Source organism: Telmatherina bonti (genome assembly GCF_933228915.1).
Source record: "Telmatherina bonti genome assembly, chromosome: 22".
NCBI classification, from domain to species: Eukaryota; Metazoa; Chordata; class Actinopteri; order Atheriniformes; family Telmatherinidae; genus Telmatherina; species Telmatherina bonti.
This window is the reverse complement of record NC_136631.1, coordinates 26508937-26534311: the sequence shown is the minus strand read 5'-3', so window position 1 is coordinate 26534311 and position 25375 is coordinate 26508937. Positions and strand designations below refer to the sequence as shown.

The window sequence follows — 25375 nt, the reverse complement described above, 5'->3', positions numbered from 1 at the left end:
GATGTGACGAAGCAAAAATCACAAGTGCTTACACCACCGAGACTGCCACTCTTCACGTGAAATGACGTGACCACGGGCACTCCATGCGTTAATGGGAAAGCTAAACCCTTAATTCAATAGTATTCATGAGGCAGGTCTTTATCTACCTTGTTTTAAAATCAGTTATGGAATGACAATGTTTTAATTTACCCTTTAAAAAGAGCATGAAATTAACCAACAGGCAATAAATAATTAGACTTTTCAATGACAAGATAATAAGGTGCATAAAAAGAGGTTGAAAAATGAATTTTGTTTTACATTTAGGAACTGGAAAAACAGTATTCTGGGTAAGATTTTAAAATAAATGCAATGTTAATCTACAGAAAGTAAGTCATCTGGTGATTCGCATTGTACTTTTTAAGCACAACTGCAACTCAAAGTGCTTTATACAAATATAAACTCTTTTTGAAAATACAATAAACATTAGAGTGGTTACCAACTAAAAAAAACATACCAACTAAAAGTTAAACATAAAAATAAATACAATAAAAGATTAGTATAATAATACAATATAATGCTTCAAAACCATATCTTAAAAGGTATTAAATGTAGATTAAAAAATGTGACTGATCTACAAATGCTGCAAAGACAGAGGATGAACTCTGACCCAAGTAAGGCCTCCATATGAAAAAAAAAACAAAATTGGGATTTTTTTGCTTTATAATTTTAAAAGCGGTGTTTTTGTTAAAAATCTTTTTTTTTCCAAAAAAATCAAAATAATAGATAATAAATTTTGTCCTTCTTAGTGTTTTTATTGATTTTTTTTTATCTGTATTCTTGGGCATTATAGCAGCAGAAGGATGGTCTGGCTACTGTGCTGTTTTTTTTCTAATTGAAATTAAGAACAATGACGAGCAAAAAAGGTTTTGTACGTGTCGCAATTTAAATCAAATTTACTCTAATAATTTCTCAGTTCTTTCTAGCTTATAGAAGAATGAATTTACCAGGAAAATTAGCACCTTTTGTTAGTTAAGTGTAATGATTATGAATCAAAAATCTGTTTGAATCGAGAATTGATTCTGAATTGAATCATCACCCCAAAATTCGGAATCAAATTGAATTGTGAGATTGTTAGATTCACATTCCTACTTATTTTCTATGGAAAAGGAAGAAGCCATTGCTACTTTCTACAAGGCAGATATATTTTTAACTCGGCAAATTAAATGTTTTTAATACCATGAATATTTTCACATTCTTTTATCATTATTTTTTATATAATCCTAAAAATGATAAGTTCTTATAGCCTGTAATACCTATTAATTTGTAATTCTTGCCATTTACTGCTTTTTATAGCTTAAATCAAAGCGACTCAACAGCACCTCCTCCTGGCCAGGCAGAGAAGTTGCACCATTAAATCGCTGTATTACGATCAAAGCCACACACTCTACCGAAGGCACAGCGCTGCTCTGCCTTTTTTGTGACTTATCGTTGATGTGTGTTTGCCCAAATAATAATCATTAATGTTTCTGTACAATGCCAATGATCTACATATGTTCAAAAGAATTAGCGAATTGACGCTTCGCTCTGAAGCTAGCTGACAGCCTCACTGGCAGGATGACCCCACTAGAGAGACTTAAACTATTTCCATGTCTTTTTTTCTTTTAATAAAAATGTCAACTTACGCTACTGGTTGTTATAACATATAAAGTTAATTTGAAGAGTCCAGGGACTGCAATCAAACATTTTAACTAGCTTTGCAAGTTTGTAATGGTGTCTTCAGATCTTTGTTTGAATTAAGCAGACACATAGCACCTCCTAATACATCTAAGCTAGGATTGTCCGTCTGTTGACTGTGGTGTGACAGACGGAGTGGTGCGACCCATGTTGAATGACAATGTGAAGCTCATGAAGCCTACATCTGAGTTTGAACGAGTCCATCTTGAGAAATGAATTGTTCCAAAACCTTTTGTGTGTGTTCAACACCTTACCTCGACACCGGCCCCGATGTGCCTGTGTAAGAGTCTTATCTTTGCAGCGCGCCCTCTGCAGTTCACAGCTTGTCTCATAGCTCCGCCCGTCCGAACCACACACCGGCTTCCCCTGCGTCCGGGAGCAGGTGACCCCACAGTGACTGTCTCTGTCTCCAATCAGCCACTGAAATGACAGATCATTTTAAAACTATAATAGTGAGACTCCCGTGAAATTGACCTCAAATGTTACAACATTTTCTTTGTCTTTATTCTCCTGATTTGAACAGGATCTACATTCAGGTAAATCAGATATTATGCCAAATGAGATTTACTGACTTTGCACATATTTTTTGTGTTTTCATTAAACACATGTCAGCTGCTGTCTTTCCTTGTTGAGGCCACTCTAACAAAGATCTGAGTTGTTTTATGTTGAAACTCAGCCCAAAGACTAATTTATCTTACTGATCTTTGGCTAAAGACAGTTTGAACCTTGATTGAATTTCAAAGGAGCCAAACCACAGAGAACAATGGGAATATTTCCTTTCCTTCCCTCATGATCTATACGCATGATCTATTGGTGGGAAGACAGCGTTCTTTCTGTCAGCAGTAATGGCTCTTGGCTTCCCAGCAGTCCCAAATTCATTTAAACTCAAAAGGTTTTGAGAGCATAAACTTTGCCAGATAGATAGAGTTGTGTGTCACTAAGGAGAGAGAGGTGTGCAGTGATCAGCAGCAGAGTACTCTACTGTAAAAGTGTTAAAAAAAAAAAGAAAAAAGGAAGTGCTTGGAAGGAAAAATATTCATTAACTCAGCCGGGAAACACCAAAGATCTTGACAGCAGCAACAGCAGCAGTGTGCTAGCTGAATCTAACCCTGCAGATCTTAAAAAAGGCCAGGTACTGACGGAAGAAGGTGGAAAATACGATGTAACCAGAAACACAGGGCACACTTTCCATCCTTCTCTTGCCAACTCCTATCAGACCATCTGAGGCCATTTGTAAAATGATCTTCGCAGAAATATATGTGTGTGTTAAGGTCGCATTTGTGGGTGTTTGCCTCTCTCTTTAATGATCAACTTCAAAACTACAACAACAAAAATACTGTTTTGAAAAACATCAGAAATGTTGCTTGGAGACACATTTTCTGTTCGTATGAAGAGTAATCAGATAGTTTAGATCGCAGCGATGCCAAACCCCTGATGTCATGAGTGAGTTGGTTTGCAACAGGATCTTATATACATATGAATCATCCAAAGTTTTCATCAAATCTGCTCTGAACAGAATAACACAGTCACAATCTTTGTAAGCCTTTCTGTTGATCTAATTTTATAAAAACTAACATTAATCCCATCTGAAATGTGTTTTTTTTTTCAACCACTTCAACCTGTTTTAAACCCCAATAAAACCTAAAAAATCCAACACAAGTTTCAGCTAAAATGGACTTTATGCAAGGACATATTTAAACTAATCACCTATGATCTACAATATTGCATCACTTCAGAGAGGAAATAATTGGAAAATTAATCTGCTCTTACTCTAAAGACAAATTTCATACATGTGAGAATATCTTGCAGAATGAATAAAGGAGAATGATGAGACTGAGATGATTGTGTTATTTACTTTAATGAAATGTCCTCAGATGTATTGGAAAAGTACCATATATAATCATGTTTGCAGCTCTTTAAGTCTACATAAAACATACTCAAAGGCAAAATGCTACCATTAGCATGATAGCATGTGCACAGTGAGATTTCAGGGTGATAATAAATACCTGTAATTGGCGTTATGACAGTTAACAGCACATATAATGCTCATCTATGTATACTACTGGTGTACTAGACCAGGTTGACCAGCTTTATTGTTTAACAATCATTTTTTTAACTCAACACAAATTACAGCACCTCATGTTCCATCCATCTCAACACTTAGCTATCATTCATAGTTCTTATTTTGATGAATCACTAAGGCCGAGGATATACATTCTTATAATTATGCATGTTTCCCACGACTAACTTTTTTGCGCTTTTGTAAGTTTTGTTGGTGGACATCTTTATAAATTAATATTACTTGTTCACAAGCTGCAATATGCTGGTAGGGGCAATGTAGGGACCAATTTGACTGGATTACAATGCTGACAGAGTCAAGTTTCACAATCTACAGTGTGCTTGGTTTAAGGACGTTACTTTCCACCTATGACACCATTTATGTAATTTTTTTGTACATTGATCTTATAACCAATCAAATATGGAATTCCTATCTTGTCATAACTCTTTCTGAACTCAACTAAACTCTGTCTAGTCTGAGTTCTCTAATGTGTCCCCTAGTAGAATTATCTGGTAACAACTGTAATACATTGCAAGTGCAGCACACTGGTGTGTATGTACTTCCTCAGAAATAATTGGCATTGCCCTAATCCTGACTGGCAAGTGATTGTGATGTTTAAGTCATTTTACATTAATGTAGCATGACTCAAACAGGTCTTCACTTCTCAGAGCATATTTCAGTACTGTATAGAAGTACCATGCGCTAGTTAGTTTAACGCTCCATTTTATTAGCTGCCTCTGCAATCCGTCTTCTCTATAAACCAAAGCATTTAACAACAAGGTTATTTACCTGCAGTTTAGCGCAGCAGCTAATACTGTGCACTTCATGTTTAGCACTCATCCCTCTCAGCTGGCAAAAGTGGACATTAACCTCTCTAAAACCACAGAAGAAGGAAACATTATGGATCATATTTGCATCAGTGTAAGCAGTATGCTGCGTGAAGTGTTGCCTGAAGAGCCACCTCAAAGCCCCCCGTTTCAGATAGTACCTGTTTGACAATGAAGAGTTTCCAACAAAGCATGTCAAGCTAACTCATCAACATCTTTATTTGACCACAGGTAAGCTGCAGCCTAACGGTGCTGACTACCAACATGCAGATGACTAGCTGGTGCCCACAGCTGGACATGGCAATGGTCCACCTGAGGAAGACATTCTGGACCTCTGGACACCTCTGAAGTACTCCTATACTTAACCTACATCACATTTAAGTTTGTTTCATCAACAAACATCAGTATTAGTCTATTTTGAAGTAAAACTGACTATTTGAACTTGATGGTGGCTTTGCAACAATAAACCATGAAACTTGACTGGGCAAATGGATATGTCTTTGAGGACCTCATTATTATCTGCAATCTTCCTGAAACTTAACAAAAGCATTACAGCCAGAAGGAGTAAAAGCCTTCTGATTATGATAGTATAAAAAATCTGACATTTTTATGCAGAGACTAATGCTGCTTAGCACCATCTGAAAATGACTCCATCCATCTTGCATGTACAATCTGGAAACGGCGCTTGTTGTGTATTTGGACAGAATCAAACTAGCCACTTGGTAGACTTGGGTCTGTCAACACGTAAATAAATGAAAGAAAATGCCACAAATGTTAAATGTTTTTCACATCGACTGTTTAGTAATTGAGGTATTAATGTATTTCATTGTCTGCTTCTTTTGTACACGTTACATGATGCAAATCTCTGAATATCTACTCAATATTTTATGCCTAATCACCTGGGTTTTTTTTGGTTTTTTTTTATTATAACATCAGCCGACAATGACTGAAAGCAAAAGTAGCAAAGTGAAATTTGTTGGACAATTTTTGGTCAGATGAAACCTAAACCTGTTCTCTGCTTCACAGTCTCTGCTTTTCACCTTTCTGCCACTTTAATAAACACTTTGAACAGTTAATAGTTTAGCATAACCTTTGTCACAGTTTCACATAAGTAGGAATATGAACGTTTTGCAGCCTGAGTGTTATCATTTCTAAATAATGTGGAAAGTGCTATATTTTCCACCGTGGACACACCTGGCTTTTACACGTTCTTCTCTGCAGAGATATCGTGTCTTCTGTGGGACAGAATAAGTCTCTCATGTGAGACGTAACCCCTTTGTGTATCTTTTGAGCATAACGGCGACATAAAAGAGGAAAAAGAAAATCCATCCAACAGAAGTTACCACACAGATAATAGACTTTGTTTGTCATATTGTAGGAAATATTTTTGTTTCATTCTTGAGTTTAACCTGTCTTGTAATGCAATACAAAGAAAGTCCTCTAAATTTATTTAGCATTTGTTTAGGTTTAGTTTGTTTTTGCTTCTTTTTTGTTACTTTGGTTCTGCTATCACTGACACTTATGTCAGCCATGAATATTAATTTTAAAGTCTCCTCAGTTTAATTAAAGACACTCAAAATCGGACTCCATTATTTTCATCAAGTTTAATAGTCTCTGTATAGAATGATAAGATATAAGATATATTTGGCAAATATCTTTTTGGGTAATGTTTTCTTTTTTATTATTCATTGTTCTTTGTTTTTTCTTTCATAAAATCATCCTGGTAATTATTATGTCTGTTGGTTGTTAACACAGGCTGATATCACATTATTATTATCCCAAGGAGTGTAGAGAGAATAAACAGGAAAAGTTACAAGAGGAGCAGTGACACAGATAAAATCAGGAGACGAGGCAGCAGGATGGCAGGTTGTTTAAAGGTCCGAGAATACGTTGTGAAACTGCAGGGTCACAGATTTCATCCCCTTATAAAGCTATATATTGTCCAACTTCTGAACAAGGAGAGACTGTCTGCTGTTTCCCACTGTCACTGTTAAATGTTCATAACACCCTTGAAGTGATACAAGAGAAAAAACTTTGTGTAAGTAGGTGAAAAGCAAAGTCAAACAAGTCGAGTCATATTTGAGTGGGGCAGAAATCCAACATGTCTTGCCATAACAGTGTGTCCAGAACAAGCAGCCAGTCAATGCGATTCCAGGTTCAGCTCCCGAGTATGTGGAAAAAAATCTTTTGTCAAACAGGTCAGAATAAAATTAAATCATGACGTATTTCTCTGTAAGTGCAAAATAAAGAACTTTACTTTTTTTGTTCTTCCATATTTTCTTTTTAGCCTCAGTAAAACTCAGTAATAACATGCACCTGCAGTATATTGCTTGTTTTTTCATCTAAAAAAAGACACTTTGATGCTAATTGTAATTAATTATGTCTTTTATATACTCAAACTAAATGAAAAGTGTGTGCATGAGACATGGAGGGAGCTGTTTTTTCAGCAGCAGACGTGTCTAAAAAGAGCAAACTGATCTGAGCCAAACTGAGCAGTGGATGGAAAGTTGTCTGTATATGTGATGAACTGTTAAATTGGTATAACATTATTCAGAGAAAGCAGTGATTTCTGTCTATCCAGCCACTCCTACAGTCACACACACACAGACACACACAGTCTGGCCTCTGCCCACAGACTGACCGACCCATCCTCCTCCCCATCCTTGACTCACTACGGTCCCTTTTCCTTCCCTGGAATAATAAAACATTAAATCACATTTTAGACGCCATTGTCTGGTAAGTTGAAATAAACCCTTTTACCAAGTCACCCACACATTTCTGAGTCATACTGTCCCACCCACAGATTCGCATCCTGAAAAGGTGAAACCAGAAACTTCACCAAATCTGTTATTAGTTCCTTCATTTTAAGCATTTATTTTTAAATAAAGACACTTCTGAATGGTGGAAAAAAATGAGTCAAACACTGACAGAAGCTTTCTGATTCATTGTTTTTGCTTTGAGGTGTTGATGGTGATCATCCAGTGGCGTTACAATCCCTAAGCTGCATGCTATGTGTAACTGTAAGTATTCTTCACTACAAGTGAGTTGACAAGATTAAAACATGTAATTAGCACAGAAATAATTATAAATAACCCAATATAATAAAAATAAAGCAATTCATGAAGCTTGAATAAAGCTTTTAATAAATCAGGACAAAGTAAAAAATTAAATAAAATCATTATATAGACCTTACCAGGTCTTAAAATACCCCAAATGCAACATTTAATAAACACCGCACAAAACATTCATGTCACCTCATGTGTCATTGTATAAAAAATGAGCCAAAATCCAGAAGCGCTGAATTAAAACCTAATTATATCCTTCCAAATACATGAGATCTATAGTAAATTTGAGTAAAACTCTGTGTAAGCAGACACTTTGGCTCTAGCTACTTAAAGAGGATCTATTATGCTATTTCTAGTTTCCTGAGCTTTCTACAATGTTGAATACTCAAGAGACATATGAGCAGCACCGTTTTTGTTTTTTTTATCACCTAAACGTATGTTTGAGTTTTCCAGCACTCTTTACGTTCGGTTCCCATGGCAACGGAAATTATTGGTTTTAGAGAGTTTTTTCTACTTCAAAATGTTTGTGACGTCCCGAGGGAGGGACTCAGTGATTGGTCATCTTGTCGTGCACATTCATGAGAAGAAAGTCACATCCATTGGTGTAGTCCAGGGTATACGAGGGTATACAGAATATACCCACTTCTTAACCTCTTGGGATGCTGCTTTCACACGTCCAAACGTCCCTACACATGTACCTACGTCGCCCAGCAGCTCAGCTAAGGTTACCTATGCTACGCTGGTGCAGGTAGCCATCAGCTGCGTTAACTTTAGCCTGAACAGAGACATAATAAAGGTATTTGTATATGTGCCTATGAGCCTGTCCCTCATTACTCTGTGTTCCAGTATTGGTTTAGTAACTTCATAACTCTTCCACCCTGAAACCAAAGAGCAGAAATTATGTGACAACGAACAAATATACAGATGGATTTTTGGAATAAACTAAATAAAGTAGTCTTACATGTCACTTTTTCTGAAACAGTGTTTTTCTGGGCCATTTTTTTCTGTTTTTAAAACAAGAGGGGGAAATTGAGAGTATACCCACTTCATGAGGGACTGCTACACCACTGGCCACGCCCACCTTCACTTCTCAATATAACTAATCCTAGCGGTTGACCAATCAGACGCTACCGCAGGCAGGACATGGGGCGAAGCTTTCTCTGTTTGCTTGTTTCTGGAAGAGGCTGATCTGAGAGGATCAATACAAAATGAGTGAACAAGTTTTTGAAAAATATTTGATTATGTCTTGCCATTCTGAACTTGCATAATAAAATAATTAGATTGAAATGTGCGAAATAGAGACACGTTAAGAGGATTCTGCTGTGTAACGCCATGCCAATGAGAAAGCGAGTGTTGCTGGTAAAGGTGAGGTATAATTCATGCTTAGATGCATCGCGATTCAGACATGAATGGTTCAGGATTGATGTAGAAATGGGGGGGGGGGGGGGGGGGGGGGGGGGGGAGGAGGAGACTATTGTAGTGTCATTGTGGTAGTTTCTGAGGTGCATCACATCAATCCAGTTTTTATTATTTTGAGGGTTTTTTTAATGTTTAGGAATATTTCGAGCTACTCATTTCTGATTCACATCTCTGGTTCATTTACTCAGAAACCTGGGTCTGCTGGGTGGAAGTGTGAATGCGAGCGAACTCTGGTCTGCCTCCAAACGTAGTCTCAGGCTGCTTAGAACAAACCCAATACGGGAAGCGGACTGCAATGCAAAAAGCCTTGTGGGTTCAAAGCAGGGTATTGTGGGTAAACACAACTAAAACGTGTACGTGGTTTGGACAATATCCAACTCTGGCAAGGAGAAATGGCTCGCCATCATTCATGAAAATATTAGATAAAAGTTCTGATACAGTTATGGCGAGCACCATATGCAGCTCTATGTTTTGCTCCTATGTGGAATAAACAAATATTTTGCTTTAACCAACAGACAAGCAATTTATCTTCTTCGTTTTGCTACAACAAATATGACAAACCATGTTACACGTTTTCCCCCAGAAAGTCATAGCAGGAAAGTATTCACACACAGAAAGAAAGATGAATCAGTCATCATTTTATAATCTTATCACCATCTGAATAGTAATTGAGTTAAATTGTGATGTGCCTAAATATTACCATCCCTACACTGCAAAAACTGAAATCTGAGTAAGATTAAAAATCTTAAATTGAGTACACATATGCTTATTTTTTTAAAGGTAAGATAATTCTTAGTTTTTATGCCAGAGAATTCCTCTTGTTTTAAAAGTATTTTTACTTATTTTAGGAAGTCTTGACAAGCCAAATTTTCTTGTTCTGTTGGCAGATACTTTATCTAATTTTAAGCAACATTTACCTCATTTTTGTATATTTTTTTTCTTGTTTTTGAAGTTTTTGAGTTTTTGCAGTTTAGTTCCTGATAATGGAAGTCGCAAGGGCTCTGAGCCTATTTCTAAACCATCTGGAGATCTAGCAAGTTTAGTTTGGTTTCATTACAATCAGAAAATTAACAAAAAAGGATGGAAGAATTTGAAAGGGCAGTCAAATAGAGGTCTTGTTTTCTTTAGGAAGAACAAGCCAGCAAGACTTAAACCCCTAATACACTGGTCAAAAATAACACTAACACCTGCTAACATCTGGTTCTTGAGTAAAATAGGAAAGTATTTAATCAACATTCAAACCCACATCAAACACTTTAATTGGCTTCCATTCAGCTCAGCTTCTATGGGAACAGCTTAATCTCTGTCCCATTGTGTTGCGCCGATGTCTGCAGTCCAGTCAAACGTAATAAACTAGCCAGATTACCTCAAGGTGGTGATTTTCAAAAGCACAGCTTGCAGGATAATGTCTACGCCTGTCCTCTGAAAGGTAGAGGCTCTGAGTTAATGTAACGTCCTTAAACCTTTTGTTTTGGAGGGTTTAATCCAACCACTTTACAAATATTGGATATGCAAAGTTATATATGGACAAACCACAAGACTTCTGACGGAAGAGACCGAGGTGGAGATGTAACTTACCACTGCAAACAATTTGTATCAACTGTCAAGCAGAGCGGTGAAGGTGGTGATGGTCTGGGCTTGTTCTGCAGCCGCAGGACCTCAGCACTTTTCAGTCTTTTCATCAACCATAAAATCCTCTGAATACCAAATTATTCCAAAGTCAAAATGAAGCCATCTGTTTGACAGCAAAGCTTGGATGAAACTGAGTTATTTAGCACAACAACACAAAGAAAACTGGCACATCTACAGAAGTATGACTGAAAAGGAAAATAAAGATATTATAGTGATACAGTCAGAGTCCAGATTTCAACTTGACTGAACCACCTTGATGAGATTTGAATAGATTTCAGTAAACCTGAGTCATATTTTAGATAACAGTGGGCCAAAATTCCTCCACAATGGCATGATACACTGATAACATCATAGATACCAACATTAGCATAAATCCAGTCAGTTGTAGTCGTGAAATGGTTTCTTTTTACATTGATGGACAAGCAAGACTTTCACATCCTACAAGTGTACCAAAAATGGAGCTAATGAGTATTACAAAGCAACAAAATGGTGTCATGATCGCAGCTTTTACACTATTTAAGTTTAAATTCCTTTGAGGTAAATCTGACAGCTGGTTAACAAGAGATAGACAGATTTTTTCTGAGGTCAAAGGATTACTGTCCAAGGCTGCAAGTCTATTGTGCCTCACTGACCGTAACAAAAAGAAAAAAGAGTTACAATCCTTTTGTCGACTCAAATCTCTTTATTATGTCATGGCCTGCAGTAGACTTCATGTTGCTTCACCTAAGCATGACAAAAATGCTTTTACAATAAATTTGACTTTGAAAGTACTTTATGTAGATCACCTGATAAGCACAAAAAAACCACCAATACCTGGTACAGGTTATCATTGTGGCTGTTTTAAGGGAGGTAGTTGTCAGGCACATTGATTTTAAAGTGTAAACCTAAACAAATTGTAAATGGTATGTAAAGTAAAGATGGAGAAACTGCATGAGCGATGATGACTGACAGAGGAATAGTAAAATAAATGTTATGGTAAGCCAAACGCAGGCAGACTGAAGCACAATTACTATGCCTAATTACCTGAGATATTGTTTTATATTAATAGGTGGGTGCTAAATTGAATCATAATCAGGTCTTGACTGACTTTAAGGTATTGCTCAACATCAAATCGCTATCCGCTAAATCATTATAATATTGTATAATGGTCAAACTGGCCATTAACACCATAAGCACAGTAGCCTGTTTGGGAGCATCTACACTGAAAAAACATTCCTTGGAACTGTATTAAACTCCACTGAAAAGCCTGATGATTCACCTTTTTAAAAAAAAAGTAAACATGTAAAGATTGTGCATTTTGTGGAATGAGCCACACAGCCACACAGCTCACAAACATTTGATGTAGCAAAATGCATATTTTCCTGTCAGGAGTCGTTTTGTTTTAAGATTCAAGTTCTCCCAGGTGTGTGTCAGTCGCAGATGATATACTGCCACCTCACTGGTACATAACTGATAGATGCATCATCGTAAGAGACTGCAGTTAGTGGTGACCCCATTTCTCTAGAATCTGGGACCTAACTCCACCCTGCAGGAGGATAACACTCTCCCCACAGAGCCAAGGTCAAGTGGACACAAAAATGAGAATATTAAAAGGATTTTGGTGCATTTATTTGGCAACTACCCACATGTTAAACAATGTTGCTCATTCCACAAAAGCACAAACCTTGTGAAATTTGTGCATTTCTGGAAGATCGCTAATTAGGCTTTTTAGCTGTGTATAATGCAAATAATAATAATTAATACCTATCTAATTTCATCAATAAAAAAAAATGAAATTTTTAAAAATACTTAAGCATCCCATGTTCTGCAAATTATAATGTAACATATTTTAAAAGGCAGTTGCAAATATATATGCAATTATTCACACCTACACACATAAAATCTTTATTCTGACAGAGGGAATATATTAATCTAAAGTATCCTTAACTTTCTAATCGGACCTATTGGATTAAATTCTGGAATAAATTGCAGAATTTAATTTACTTCATTTGAGTTGATTTTATTTAATTTGATGAACACCATAAGTGACTATTAGCCCAGATCTACAGACAGTGAGGGGAATGAGGTTGTCTTTTATCCAAGCAGCTCATCCTTCAACTAGTCTTTGACTTTCTGCTGGTCCAGTTTAACAAACATTATCTGAGCTGTCCTCATGTGCTAAACCCCACCCGTCATCTTAAAGAGGTTAAAACAAACGCCAAGAGTTATTTTCAGTCACTGTCAAACCCAGCTATGTTTGACATCAATCAGCCGCTACAGTGTAAACCAGGATAGCGGGACCTGGCATTATCTCCAGACGGAAAACAGCTCCCCTCCTGTTGGACCAACAATGAGAACGAAGGCCCACCCAAAGTCCTGTAATCAAAACCAAAAAAAACACATCTAACCTAAATACATCAACATGTAACAAGAGCTATGACTGGATCAATTGAGGAACATGCAGAACTCACAATATCCTAATTACCTAAACCTAAGGAAAAAGCTGGCTGAAGATCATTTTGCAAGTTTGACTTCATAGTTAAACATGAGAAAGTTAGAAAAGCCAAAGCAGCAGGCAACACATGAGGGTACAGAATACATGCCGACCAAGATAAGCTATCATTAGCATCCACTTTTAACAGGCCCTTTCTTTCATTTCTTATGGGAAAAGTTTTTTTAAAAAAACTTGATTTAGTTTGACTTTAATAGACAAAGAAGACAGCTTATTTCCAAACACTGTCAGGATTTGATATTCACCTTTTCCTGACGTCAAACCAGGGGAGTGTAGCACAGATATCTTGTCCGGGAAACGCTTTGAAATTCTCACATTTAACAAGCCAAATTCCCCCAACACACACAACTGCACGAGCTCACGCACATCTACGCCAGAAAGAACACAGATCCCTAAGCTTTCTCTCCACCACTCATAAAATAAGTGAAACGCAACCCCCATTGTGCAACCATTACAGCTTGAGAAAAAGGCCTTTTAATACCATCACTGGCAGGGAATCTGTTCCAGTCCGACTTGCCACAGTGGAACAAGATGAAAGAATATGATTAGAAATCTTTTTTGTTTTTATATACGTGCTTAAATGGCTGACAGGGAGAAAAGGCGATGCCAACGAAGGTCATGAATAAACAAATCTGCACGTTGCATCTACAGTAAATGTGAGTAAAACTTTCCAGCTGCTAGAGTGGAATTCATACGTTTGGATTGATTTCAAGTATTAAAACAATCAAAAACATAAAGACATAAAAAAAAAACCAACAACTGTTGATCCCATTTTTAGCTATATCACACCCATTAGCTGCTGCTTTAGTGGGGAACTGGCTTTTGTTACCAACATGTGAGCTAATGTACATCTCAGACACACGGAAGATGAGCTGACAAGAATAACAAGGATGTGAACAAACATCAGGTCACAAAAGGAAGTGTGTTACCCACAATGCAAATCACCCGTCAACCATTATATTAGACAGCGATGTTAGCTAGTAGCACCTACTGGAGTCTCAAAAAAGTCTGGAGTGCTCTATTCTGGCTTCATCCACTCATGCTTTTTTTTTTTTTTTTTTTACCAGACATCACAAATGTTCCTCTGGAGCCACAAAGAGTTTTATACAAGTTTTGTAACACATGCACCATTAGTCCCTGCGGAGGTGGAATTATTGATGCATCGTTTCCATTAACTGCCCCAGTAAGATGTGACCTTTAGCGATGCAGCTGTCATTAATAAACCAATGCTAAACCAAATGCGACAAGTCAAAATTTCTACTTCAACAAGACGGGGCAAAGGTTGTGAGCACCTCCTGATTTCTTTGTATATTTCCCTGAATAAATGGACAATATCTTCAGTGACTTATCAAATGTGAAAACAATAGAAAATAGTCAAACACAGTCAGACAGGCTTTCTAGTATTTACTAAAGGTGTAGTTTTCCCAGCTTTTTTAAAAGATATTCAGAAGCTTTTCAGTGAATCAACTGAGTGTCCTGATGCATCTATCAGGTCCTGTGTCAAGTTGTAACCAGATTTGTTTATCTCTTAGGACATCACTTAGGACAATCCTGCTCATTTGATGTAGATTATGTTTTAAACCTGACGCTTCTTCTGTCTATTGAATTAAAGTACAGTAAACACAACACACCATGCTGAGATGTGATTTATCAGCTAATACTTTTGCCTCTGTCAATAGTCAGTATTTTGTAGATGAACATCAGTGTCATTAACAGGGGGCTTAAAATCTCATTTAAAATGACTTATTTGCTTAATTACGTGTAGACATGCCTTTAGTTTGTATCTTAGTGGTTCTATCAACATACAATAAATATGACAATTAATAACAACAATGTGGAAAAAAAAAAGTCTGGATCGAGGACACGACTGAAAATAAGAGAAGAAGCAGCCAATGTAAAATCTTCAAAAAGTCTTGCATCTTGAAAGCAACATAAAATAGAGACTTTTGCACTTATGTACATACAGGCTCAGATTTATGTCATTATTGTGAGAAAATCTAATGGCACATTTTAGCATATTTCTTGACTTTTTCAACTCCTAACGGTGAACCTCCAGTCCCGACTCTAATCTGATGGTTGCCTTAGATGTTCATCTGATGTAAATAAACCTCTTCAACAATGAGCAGAGGTGTGTTTGTGTATTTTTATCTATTCCGTGCAAGACTGTGTAAAAATTCAGCTTGGTGTTGTTTATGAGCTGCCAGGAGAGATAATGTTTCCAACCTGCAGCCAGGCATTCCAGTAAGTACAATGTTTCAATTAAAGTTGATGCTACTTTTGGAAGTCACTGACTGTACTGTTATCACTCTGAAAACACAAAATATGGACCGGCCCAAACCCAAGGAGGTGAATATAATGTTTATGGCTATTTCTAAAATGTTAAAAGAGTAAATAATTTTAGTTTGATTTACAAGCAGTGGGATAAAAACTGATCCGTTTTAAAGGCACAGATTAAATCAATCAATGCAGTTTTTTTGTTTTCAGAAGATTTTGTCTGAAATTCAGTAGTTAGTTGACGTTCGTTAGTCTTTAGTTGGAGAAGTTCATGCAGTGAAGACTTGTAGAAAAAATGATCAAAGAGTCTGGTTGAGTTGGAAAAAGGTTAATAAGGTTTATTAGAATATAAGACAGCGAATAAGTGAGTGAATAAAAGAAGATAAAGCAGTCGGCGGCTGCAATCAGAGAAGCCCTTCAGAAGATTGCCTTCGACTTGGTTCTGAAGAGGTTTTGACCACAAGGTCAGAGAAGAGTCTTTTTAAGCCAGAGTTAAGGGCGACTCCAGAACGATAATAAAAATCCTCATCGTCCATATCCAGCCCAGAGCGGATATGGACGGCCCAGCCCTGAGTCAGGTTGTCTCAGACAAGCAACGGTGAGTTATAAATTCAGTTTGTACAACCAGAGCTCACACATTTGCTCCGTTTACATGGGAGTTTTAATTCCTGTTTAATTCCAAAAAAAAAAGTTAAATCCGTTTTAAACTGATGAAAAACGACCATGTAAACATTTAATTCCTAATGCAAATTTCTATTCAGAATTAAACTTAATTCTGATGTAAGTGTCTGGTTTATTCGCATTTTAATTCCGAACTATTTAATTCCTCTGTCATGTAAACCTTCATTCCGCTCTAAGTTAATTCTGGTCATTCTGCACATGCTCGTTACCTTGTCCTGTCTCGATGACGCGCGTTGTTTTACTTCCCGTGTTCGGTGGTCTATCTTTCTTCTCCTTCTCAGTTGCTGCAAAAAGTGAATTAGTATGCTCGTGTTGAGCTGCTACTTCACATTTAGAATAAAAATAGCAGCGAAACTGGTACTTATTATGTAGTTTTTACAAGTTACGACTGAAAAGACGGGAAGCAGGGAGACAACTTTGTTTATTTCCAGTATACATCATACATCACGTGTACCTTCTGTCCAATCAGAACCCTTCCCAACTCGCTGCTCTAAAGAGGAATTAAGTAAGGACATGTTTCATGTAAACCACCATTCAGAATTATTATTTTCATGTAAACTCGCAGGAGAATACATTAATTCCAAATTATTTCATTCCAAATTATTTATTCTGAATTAATAAACATCACGTAACTGTACCCATAGACACGGAGCATAAGAATGATGATGCTGAGCATGTTAAACAAGAGATACCAGTAAGAACAGAGTATAAAAGAGAAGATGAACAGTGAAATATCCTCTACAAGAGTCTACAAGAGTGTAGTTTATTCTGACAAAGTATGACTGCCCAAAATGGTTTCACATTCTGATTAAATTACATGTTGCTGGAAAAACTGTTAGCAGGAGCGGTCCTGTGGACGGCTGAATGACATCACTGTTTCTAAGGAAAAGACTTTGTGTGCACAGATGGATCAGTGTGTGCGCACGACAAAGCAAGTGGCACACACAGCTCCACACTGACGTGTGATGGGCTCATTATCCTCTTTGCGCAGCAACAACTTATGCAACAACACACACATATAAAGGGAAACTTGTCTATGTCCACCTCATACCTCATTGTGTCATTAATCACCAGCTGTTTATGGCGTTCCCTTAACTAGCAGACAAGTGAAGTAGTCAAAAGCTAAAAAGAGGATAAAAGTGAGCCGACCACTGAGGTAACAAGCCAATGAAAGTTGTCCACCAAAGTCAGCTAATTGTGTACCGTTTTGAGCTTTAACAGCCTGAGTTAATCCCTTTTGTCTAATTAGTGTTTAGTCTTCAGGAAATCTGTAAAGTACCGTCCCTCATGCGATTTAAACAAACACACTTTAATTCACTTTGGTATAAAAAAAAGAGGAAAAATTAGAAAGTATTTAAAGCTGCACCCTTCTTCCTTTTTCTTGTTTCACATTTCTCTGCATTTAAGTGTCTTTTTAAAGTTAAAACCTCAAAGTAAACCTCATGTATTGTCTCCATTCTTTCTCTGTCTGTATTCAATTTGAGAAAAATGAGACACTTAAGTGTGGATAATCTGCATAAAGATGTGGAAAAATGCACAGCTGGGTGATAATTGCCAGTGGGTTTGTCACTTTGTCACGAGCGACGGTTACACATGAAAATTTGTACCATATAAAACACAAATCACAAAATGCTTCAATGTGGGATTTACATGCAGCCCAGCATATTCAACAAATACAAACTGTCACATCATGCTGAAATCAGACTTCCTCCTGATAATAGTCATGAGATTAATACATGATTAATGAGTGGGATCACTTCCTTATTTCTCTTTTGAAGTGGTGTGAATAAATCTAAATCAAAGTCTGAATAAAGGAGAGCGAGACGTGTTCTTCCTTTTCGGATATGGCTCTAAATCTGCTTAACAACATTCCCTGTTTGTCACTAATGCTACGTCCTGGCTGGAGAACAGTCAGCTCTGCCTGCTGTTCCCAGGAAGTGCGGAGGTGGAAGTGTGTCTGTCCATCACACACTACAATAGATTATACATCCTCATTGCTTACTTAAGACCACACACTCGCTCAAATCAAAGGCAAGTTAAATGTGAGCCAGAGCAGGAGGCTAATCCGCTGAACAAGTCTGATATGGAAGCGGAAATGTGTCTGTCGTTTTGATAATCTGAAGGATTAAAGAGAGCCATAACTCATTCAAAACAGGCGGTTTTCCTCTCAGGCAAGGTCCCGTGCATGTCTCAAACTTAAAATTTACATAGAGACAATAGTGTATATGCAACCACATCAAATAAACCACAACTATCCGGAGGATCTGTGGAAGAAAAGAAAGGTTCAGTGAAGCAGCGATCGCCCGTGAGGGGAGCTCACTGGCCTGAGGGCTGCTTTTCATTATACTGATTAGAAAAGCCTGAAATTGAGCATGAAATGCTTTTTGCTAATCATGCAGTCGTCATAGGAATCAACATATGCAAGCAATTTGATTGGACAGTGGTGGGGTCACACTTACTCGCCGGACTCTATTAGAGTCCAGCGAAACCAGAATGGGGCCATGGTTTCTATGAGGGTTTGATCCTGAACTTTTTCAGATTGAAACTGGAAATTTTCTGTTTAAGTTTGTGGCCAATTAACAATGTTAATCCAGTCAAACAGTTTTAGAGTTTTCTGAAACAAAATTGTTTTGCATTTAAATTTCCATTAACAGCGCTAAACGTTAACAGCTTACTAAAGCAGCTCTGTCAGCAGACGACTGCTTAACATAAGAAATGTCAACAGATAAAGCCTTAAATGGGGTCTGATACTACAAAGCATCACATATACATAAGGAGGCAGGAGACTTGAGATTATAAGAATGGCTGGAAACACTTTGAAAGGTGAAAATCCTATTAAAAAATGCTTCAGACGTGCCGGGTTTTCTTTTGCAGTAAGGAAAGGAAGGAAAGCAGAAGAAAAAATTTAAAAAATCTGCACCTAATAACTGACTTCTTATAATATAGGCATTAATGAAATAAAATGGAAACAAGTAAACTCGGGAAAAATGCACAAAGCAGCAACAATAATCCACCAAAACATTTGCTTAATCAGATAACCACAGATCTTTATTTTTAAAGAAATTTCTTCTTTTTTTTTCTCTGAATGATATGGCGAAGCCTGGTCCAAATCTTCATTATTTCATATCAATAATTACCTTTTAAATCATGTTTTAGGCAAGAAAATCTAACCTCATTCTTTTACTGGAGACTTCAGGTAACAGTTTTATATTACAATTTCTGGGCTCCAAACTTATTGCATGCTCACATCTGCTTATTAAAATCATAACATGCCTGCATTTATCGTTGTGTCAAACTATCAAACATGATAAAAAATTACAAGCTTCTAACAGCCATATAAGCCCTTGTTTTCTTTTGTACACATGTCGACATTTTGTATTATGAGCAATGGTGAGAAAGTGAAACTGCATGTTAATAAAGAGTTTGGAAAAGGTGGAAGCCGACATTACACTGTAGACTGTTCCACTAGAGAACCGAAGCTGAGCCACATCCAACCTAATAATGTCTCAAAACTTTTTATTTTTCTGACTATTTGTTCTGACTCTGCATGTAAAGACATGCTCATAGGTTAGAAATAAATATATGTTTAGGGTCAAGAATGAAATACAGAAAAATCCATTGTGAAACAGAAAAATAGCAAAGCATCTGTAAAATCTACAGTAGACCATCTGGACTGCGGTAAACTTGCAGCTCCTGCTGTTCATCAAAAGTTTGTAGTTCAAAAACAACTCCCGCTTGTGTTTTGTATCCATGCATGATCAATGCAGCTGAACTCAAGCTAAACTCTTTAACTTCTACAGAAAAAAGTTTAAAAGTAAAATGCCATCACAACTTTTCAGAATTTCTTACAATGCAATGCAAAGAAATATCTCTGGGAACCAACTTTATCTGCATGAAAATGTCTGGATTACAGCTAGATTTGCTGTTGGGATTCATGATCCTGAGAAATCTGCACTATATAGGACAATGCATAGGATGCATGTCATATAAATGATCCTAAATCACTCCATTTAAATAATGAGGTTTTTTTTTTTTTTATTTTAATAAGCAAATGCTAAAATATTTTGTTCTTTACGCAGTATTTGCTCAGTCAGAAGACAATCAGACCAGACCATAGCCAAACTTCATCATTTCACCAAGAGTGTTTTTCCCTTTAAACACATCCATGTGCTTGCAGCCAAGAGCTCTTCTTCATGTGCATGTCAAACATCTAATTGCTCTGGGACAAACCCTTCCTTCTGTCTTGTATCTAACTGTCTGTTTTCTGCCAAACACCATAATCCTAAGAGATGTTCTTCTAAAAAAATCTCTCTCACACAGACACAAGAGCCAGCAGTTTTCCCTTTCGAGTGTCAAATATCACTCAAATATTTTGTGGAACCTTTAACCTAAATGTAATTTATCATTACTACCCTAGTTTCAACCTTTCAGATTCATTATGTGTAAATAAATAAAAGAAAAAGTGAATAAAAACTTTCTTGTATTGAAAAGTAAGTCAATAGCAGTGTAATTCTGTTTCCATTTTCATTAAAGTGGAACTATTATGTGCATTTCAGGCTAATTTATTTTTATTTCTGAGACCAGAAGGGCTGGGATTGATCGAGTTGTTGTCACAAATCGCTTTATTTACTTCAGACCGACCCTCTCTGTAGGCTGTCAGATCAGCCTGCGGGCAAAACAAGTGGATTGAGACTCTTCCGCATTAAGCCCCGCCTCCCGCCACTGCACTACATCGGGAGCGCGCACCGCACCTGCTTTCGCCGTCATTGTAACATCTTATAAACAGAAGAATTAGGCTAATATGAACTCAATAAAAATAAACAAAATACAATGTCAACACATAGCATACAGCCCTACATGTTAGAACCTGAATCAGACCCTGAAAACAAAGTGGAAAACAGCAACCCACAGCAACGAATGCAGCAGGATGTCTCTCTTTGGTAAACTCAGCAGCCATCGTTGGAAATAACTTTATCCCACGTTTTCCACCCGCCTGATGTATTTGTACATGCCCTTGTTAACCAGTAGAAGGTAACCAATCACCGAACCTTATCCCCCGAGACGTCACAAGGATTTCCAAGTAGAAAAAACTCTCTAAAATGACGCGTTTTTCGTCGCCATGGAAACCGAACGGAGAGCGTGCTGGAACTCAACCTCAAACTCAAACATGCGTTTAGGTGATAAAAAACAGTGCCGTTCACATGTCTGATGAGGATTCAACACTGTAACACTGTAGAAAGCTCAGAAAACTTGAAATACCATAATAGCACCCCTTTAAGCGTTGCATTAAATTATGATTATTGAATGATTATTATTATATCAAAATAGTTTTTGTTTTATTCTGCTGCTCTGCATCTTGTTTTTTATTTTTTTGTTTTTTTTTGTTTTACTGATGGACAACAACTGCTCAGAGAATATTGGAAGATTTTGCATTTATAAATCATCCCCATGGCTGCATGGTGGCATATTGGTTAGCACTGTGGCCTCACAGCAAGAAGGTCACTGGTTTGATCCTCGGCTGGGGGGAGGCTTGAACAGTGGCCTTTCTGTGTGGAGTTTGCATGTCCGGCTTCCTCCCACCATCCAAAGGCATGCATGTTAGGTTAATTGGTTACTCTAAATTATCTGAGTGGTTGTTTGTCTTTTTTGTTGGCCCTGCGATGGACTAGTGACCTGTCCAAGGTGTACCCTGCCTCTCTCCCAAAGACTGCTGGGATAGTCTCCAGCTCCACCACAACCCTTTAATGGACGAAGTGGTCGGGTAATGAATGAATGAATGAAATCATTCACACAAAAGGAATGGACATAAAGAACTATGTTTCCTGCATGATAACTAAGTGAAAAAGATGGGTTTCCATTCATGAGCAAAACAACCCAAAAAAACACAGTGATCTTTTGAAAACCTTCAAGAAAGAAATATGAATCAGACTTGTTTCCACTGACTGATTTAACATGAATGAACTTTTACACTGTTGATCTTTTAATAGGAGTAGCACCTGTACAAACCAAAGTCAAACCTCTACAAAGAAAAATGAACAACTACTGGACATCTGCAAAATGAAATTAGAAAAAGTTCTTCAGGATTTTCTTTCACCTCTGGGGAGTTCTGTGATTATTCAGAGCAGCAACCTATGTTGGACAAAAGTGAAGCCAATGTGCAAGTCCCTGAAGCTGCAGTTCTGTACTCATCCACTAGGGGCTACAAAACAGAGCAAATCCCTGTAGACTCCCATGTCTAAAAGACTACCTTCACAGCAGAAATAAACATGTTTACAGCCTGGTACGAAAAACATTTTAGGTTTAATAGGTCAGGTTTACCTTCATGACAAGGTACAACTGATTTAACTCAAAATTTAACATAGGGGACAGGTTCTTTTGTTTGATACATACTTGATGTCCAAATGCAAAAAGCCAGAGTGTGGCACAACCACAGTTTCTAATCGACTAAAAGCTTGACTTAGCTTAAGCCTGCATACCTCCATTAGCTGGTTCGCTCCCATTAGCTCCAGGTTAGCTCAGTTAGCTCTTACCTACAGACAGTTCTGACTTTGATAGATGTCACTCATGCAGCCCAATGCTCCCAGCTCCTCTCTCAGCTCTACCCCTTTGCCAATTTTAGTATTTTCTGGGAGCGATGGCACCCATGATGCTGCAAAGGTGGCGATGGTAGGAACCGTCAAATCAGTTTCACTTCACTTTTTCAGAAACCTACAAAGCCTCCGCCCATCTTTTATGTAGTCTATTGATAATCCCAAATATCTATGAAGACTCAAAAGCTAAACTTGTTGTGGTGTCTGCTCTGGTGTGTGGCTGTGGTCAGCGTGCTTTTTTCCCCTGACAACTGGATTTTCACCTGAGCTTCATCTGACAATCAGTGGCAGTATTTGGGACCAGTTCTGGCTTCCAGTCATCACCAGATGTTGTTCACCAGTGGTAAACGCCCTTGGTCATCTCAGCGATTTTGCCCAACTTGTTCTCCTGCCCAATCTAACTAGGTTCTGTGCACCTGTTTCTAATTAGATGACCCTGCCTGCCTCCCTGCCATTCTTGCCCTGGAATTCAATAAACATTTGACTTGAATCAAGGCCATTGTCTGCATTTGGATCCTAGAAATCTCTCCAGACCTACAACAGAGTAATTGACATCATTTTAATCTTTGCCAGATCAAATGTTATTTGCAAAACACCTAAAAGGCTCGGTTACGCACATAATTTGGTCGACATTTAAGGGACTTAGCTATTCATCATTTGGTGCAGAAAACAAAGCAACACCACTAGAAAGTCCAGTGGGAGTGTTGAGCTGCACAGCTGACACACAACCAGCAAAAGGAACAAACCAAAGAAGAAGAAGAAAGGGAAAAGGATGACTGAGAAATTATCAAATGAAGTTGAGGATGACAACATGGTGAGAGCACTTACAGAGAGGCTCTGTGCAACTATAACCACAAATCAGTGTCAAAACCATAGACTGTATATAAAGAGATGGACGGAGTCTCCGTGACGTCACCCATAGGTTTCTGAGGAGATGAATTGACGCTCGGTGGGCGGTTCCTACTGTCGCCATGTTGGCAGCGTCATGCGCGTCGTCTCGCCTGGAAAATACAAATATGGGCAAAGAGCTGGAGCTGAAAGGGCAGCCGTGAGCGTCATGGCGATGATTGACATTGAGCGAACTCCGAGCTTTCTGTAGCTAAAAGCTAACCGAGCTAACCCTGAGATAACGGGAGATAACGGGAGGTAACCAGCTAATGGAGGTAAGCAGGCTAAAGCTAAGTCACGTTGTCAACCCGCTAAAAACCGCGGTTGTTCTACGTTCTTCTGACTTTAAGCAGGAGATTGGTACCTGTCAATCAAATGGACACACCCCTAAATATGCCGAACTTCGAGATTAAATTACTTTAAAACGGGCGAGTTTGAAAAAAATTCACTCCCCCCACAGTTGTCATGAAAGTAAACCTGACGTATTTAACCGAAAAGTATGAGGGCAGCGATATATGACATTTGAAAGAGACGACCCTATTTATGCATGTGAGGGAGCATAAATGAACCTTTCCGCATCGTGCCTTCATGTGCTGAACACATTTTCATACTGAAACACTTTTCTGTTGTTGTTATGATACGAATCACACTGCAATACTTTAAATAGCTTAAATAACATTTGGAACATGGTACTTCAGAAAACTATTTCACTGCTGCAACATTAAGCAAGCAGCAGTTATTGCACCTGGGTTATTGCAGGTGTTGAGTGTTAAAAAATGAACAGAGAATATTCTGTAAGCAAAGCTATAGCAGGCTGTTATGTTAATGATGATGATGATGATGATGATGATGATGATGATGGTGATGACACACCAGAACTTCTGCTAAAGAAAGGAGCTTCATCTGTTGTCTGGAGATACTTCTGATTTAAAAAGTTGAATGCGAATCAAGCAGCTATTTACTGCAAACGCTGTTGGGTTCCAGTTGTGGCAGCAACACAACTACAATACACTTTAGCCAAAAAATATATGCTAGGAGTACAAGAGAGTACAGAACTAAGAACAGCATCCTCCGTGTCCTTAAGAAAAACTGAAAAAAAGCTGGAAAACAGTCCAGATTTCTTGTGATTGGCACCATGAGAACAAGCAGTGGATCACAAATGCTGTGACAATCCATACAGCCAAAGACCTGGTTCTGCACAGCACTGTGCAGAAAGACTGATTAAGGGCTTTGATCAAGACACTCTGGACATGAAAATGTTTTTTTGTTTGTTTGTTTGTTTGTTTTTTATTTTGTTTTGCTAAAATGCACAAATCTCATGGCAATGGAACAAAATATTTTTGCAAGCTAAATCAGCAATTCTTTTAATCAGTAGAAAATGTAGGTAACGCCCAGTCCACCATGAAAACCATTATATAAAATCATCAAATACAGTGAAACCATTTTAGTTTTTGTTTTTTAGGAAATAAATTTTGTAATTGTGGTCATACCATCCAGCATCTCCTCCAGAAGACTTTCTGCTCAGGATTGTTGTTTATGTTTGTCCTCCAGAAGACCCCCCACCCCCCACCCCCCCCCCGCCCCCCCTCCCCACCCTAACCCTAACCATCACCCTCATTTCAGATAAAGTACTGCTGAGCTTTTGCTCTTTTTTTATTTTCATATTAACAATTTGAATTCACATTTTATTTTTCATATTGTCCAAATATGGATGAGTTACAGTTTTGGAAACCAGC

At 37.8% G+C, this 25375-nt stretch overlaps 1 protein-coding gene across 1 annotated transcript in view; it reads right to left on the bottom strand.

Annotated features, from left to right (window-relative positions):
* The window catches only part of smoc1 (SPARC related modular calcium binding 1), a gene marked incomplete at both ends in the record, with an annotated part of 65017 nt that overhangs the window by 36070 nt on the left and 3572 nt on the right, over positions 1-25375 (bottom strand). Inside the window, one exon of the mRNA XM_079262499.1 lies at positions 1968-2133. Coding sequence (XP_079118625.1) covers positions 1968-2133 — 166 coding nt within the window. The remainder of the gene's footprint in view (positions 1-1967; positions 2134-25375) is intronic.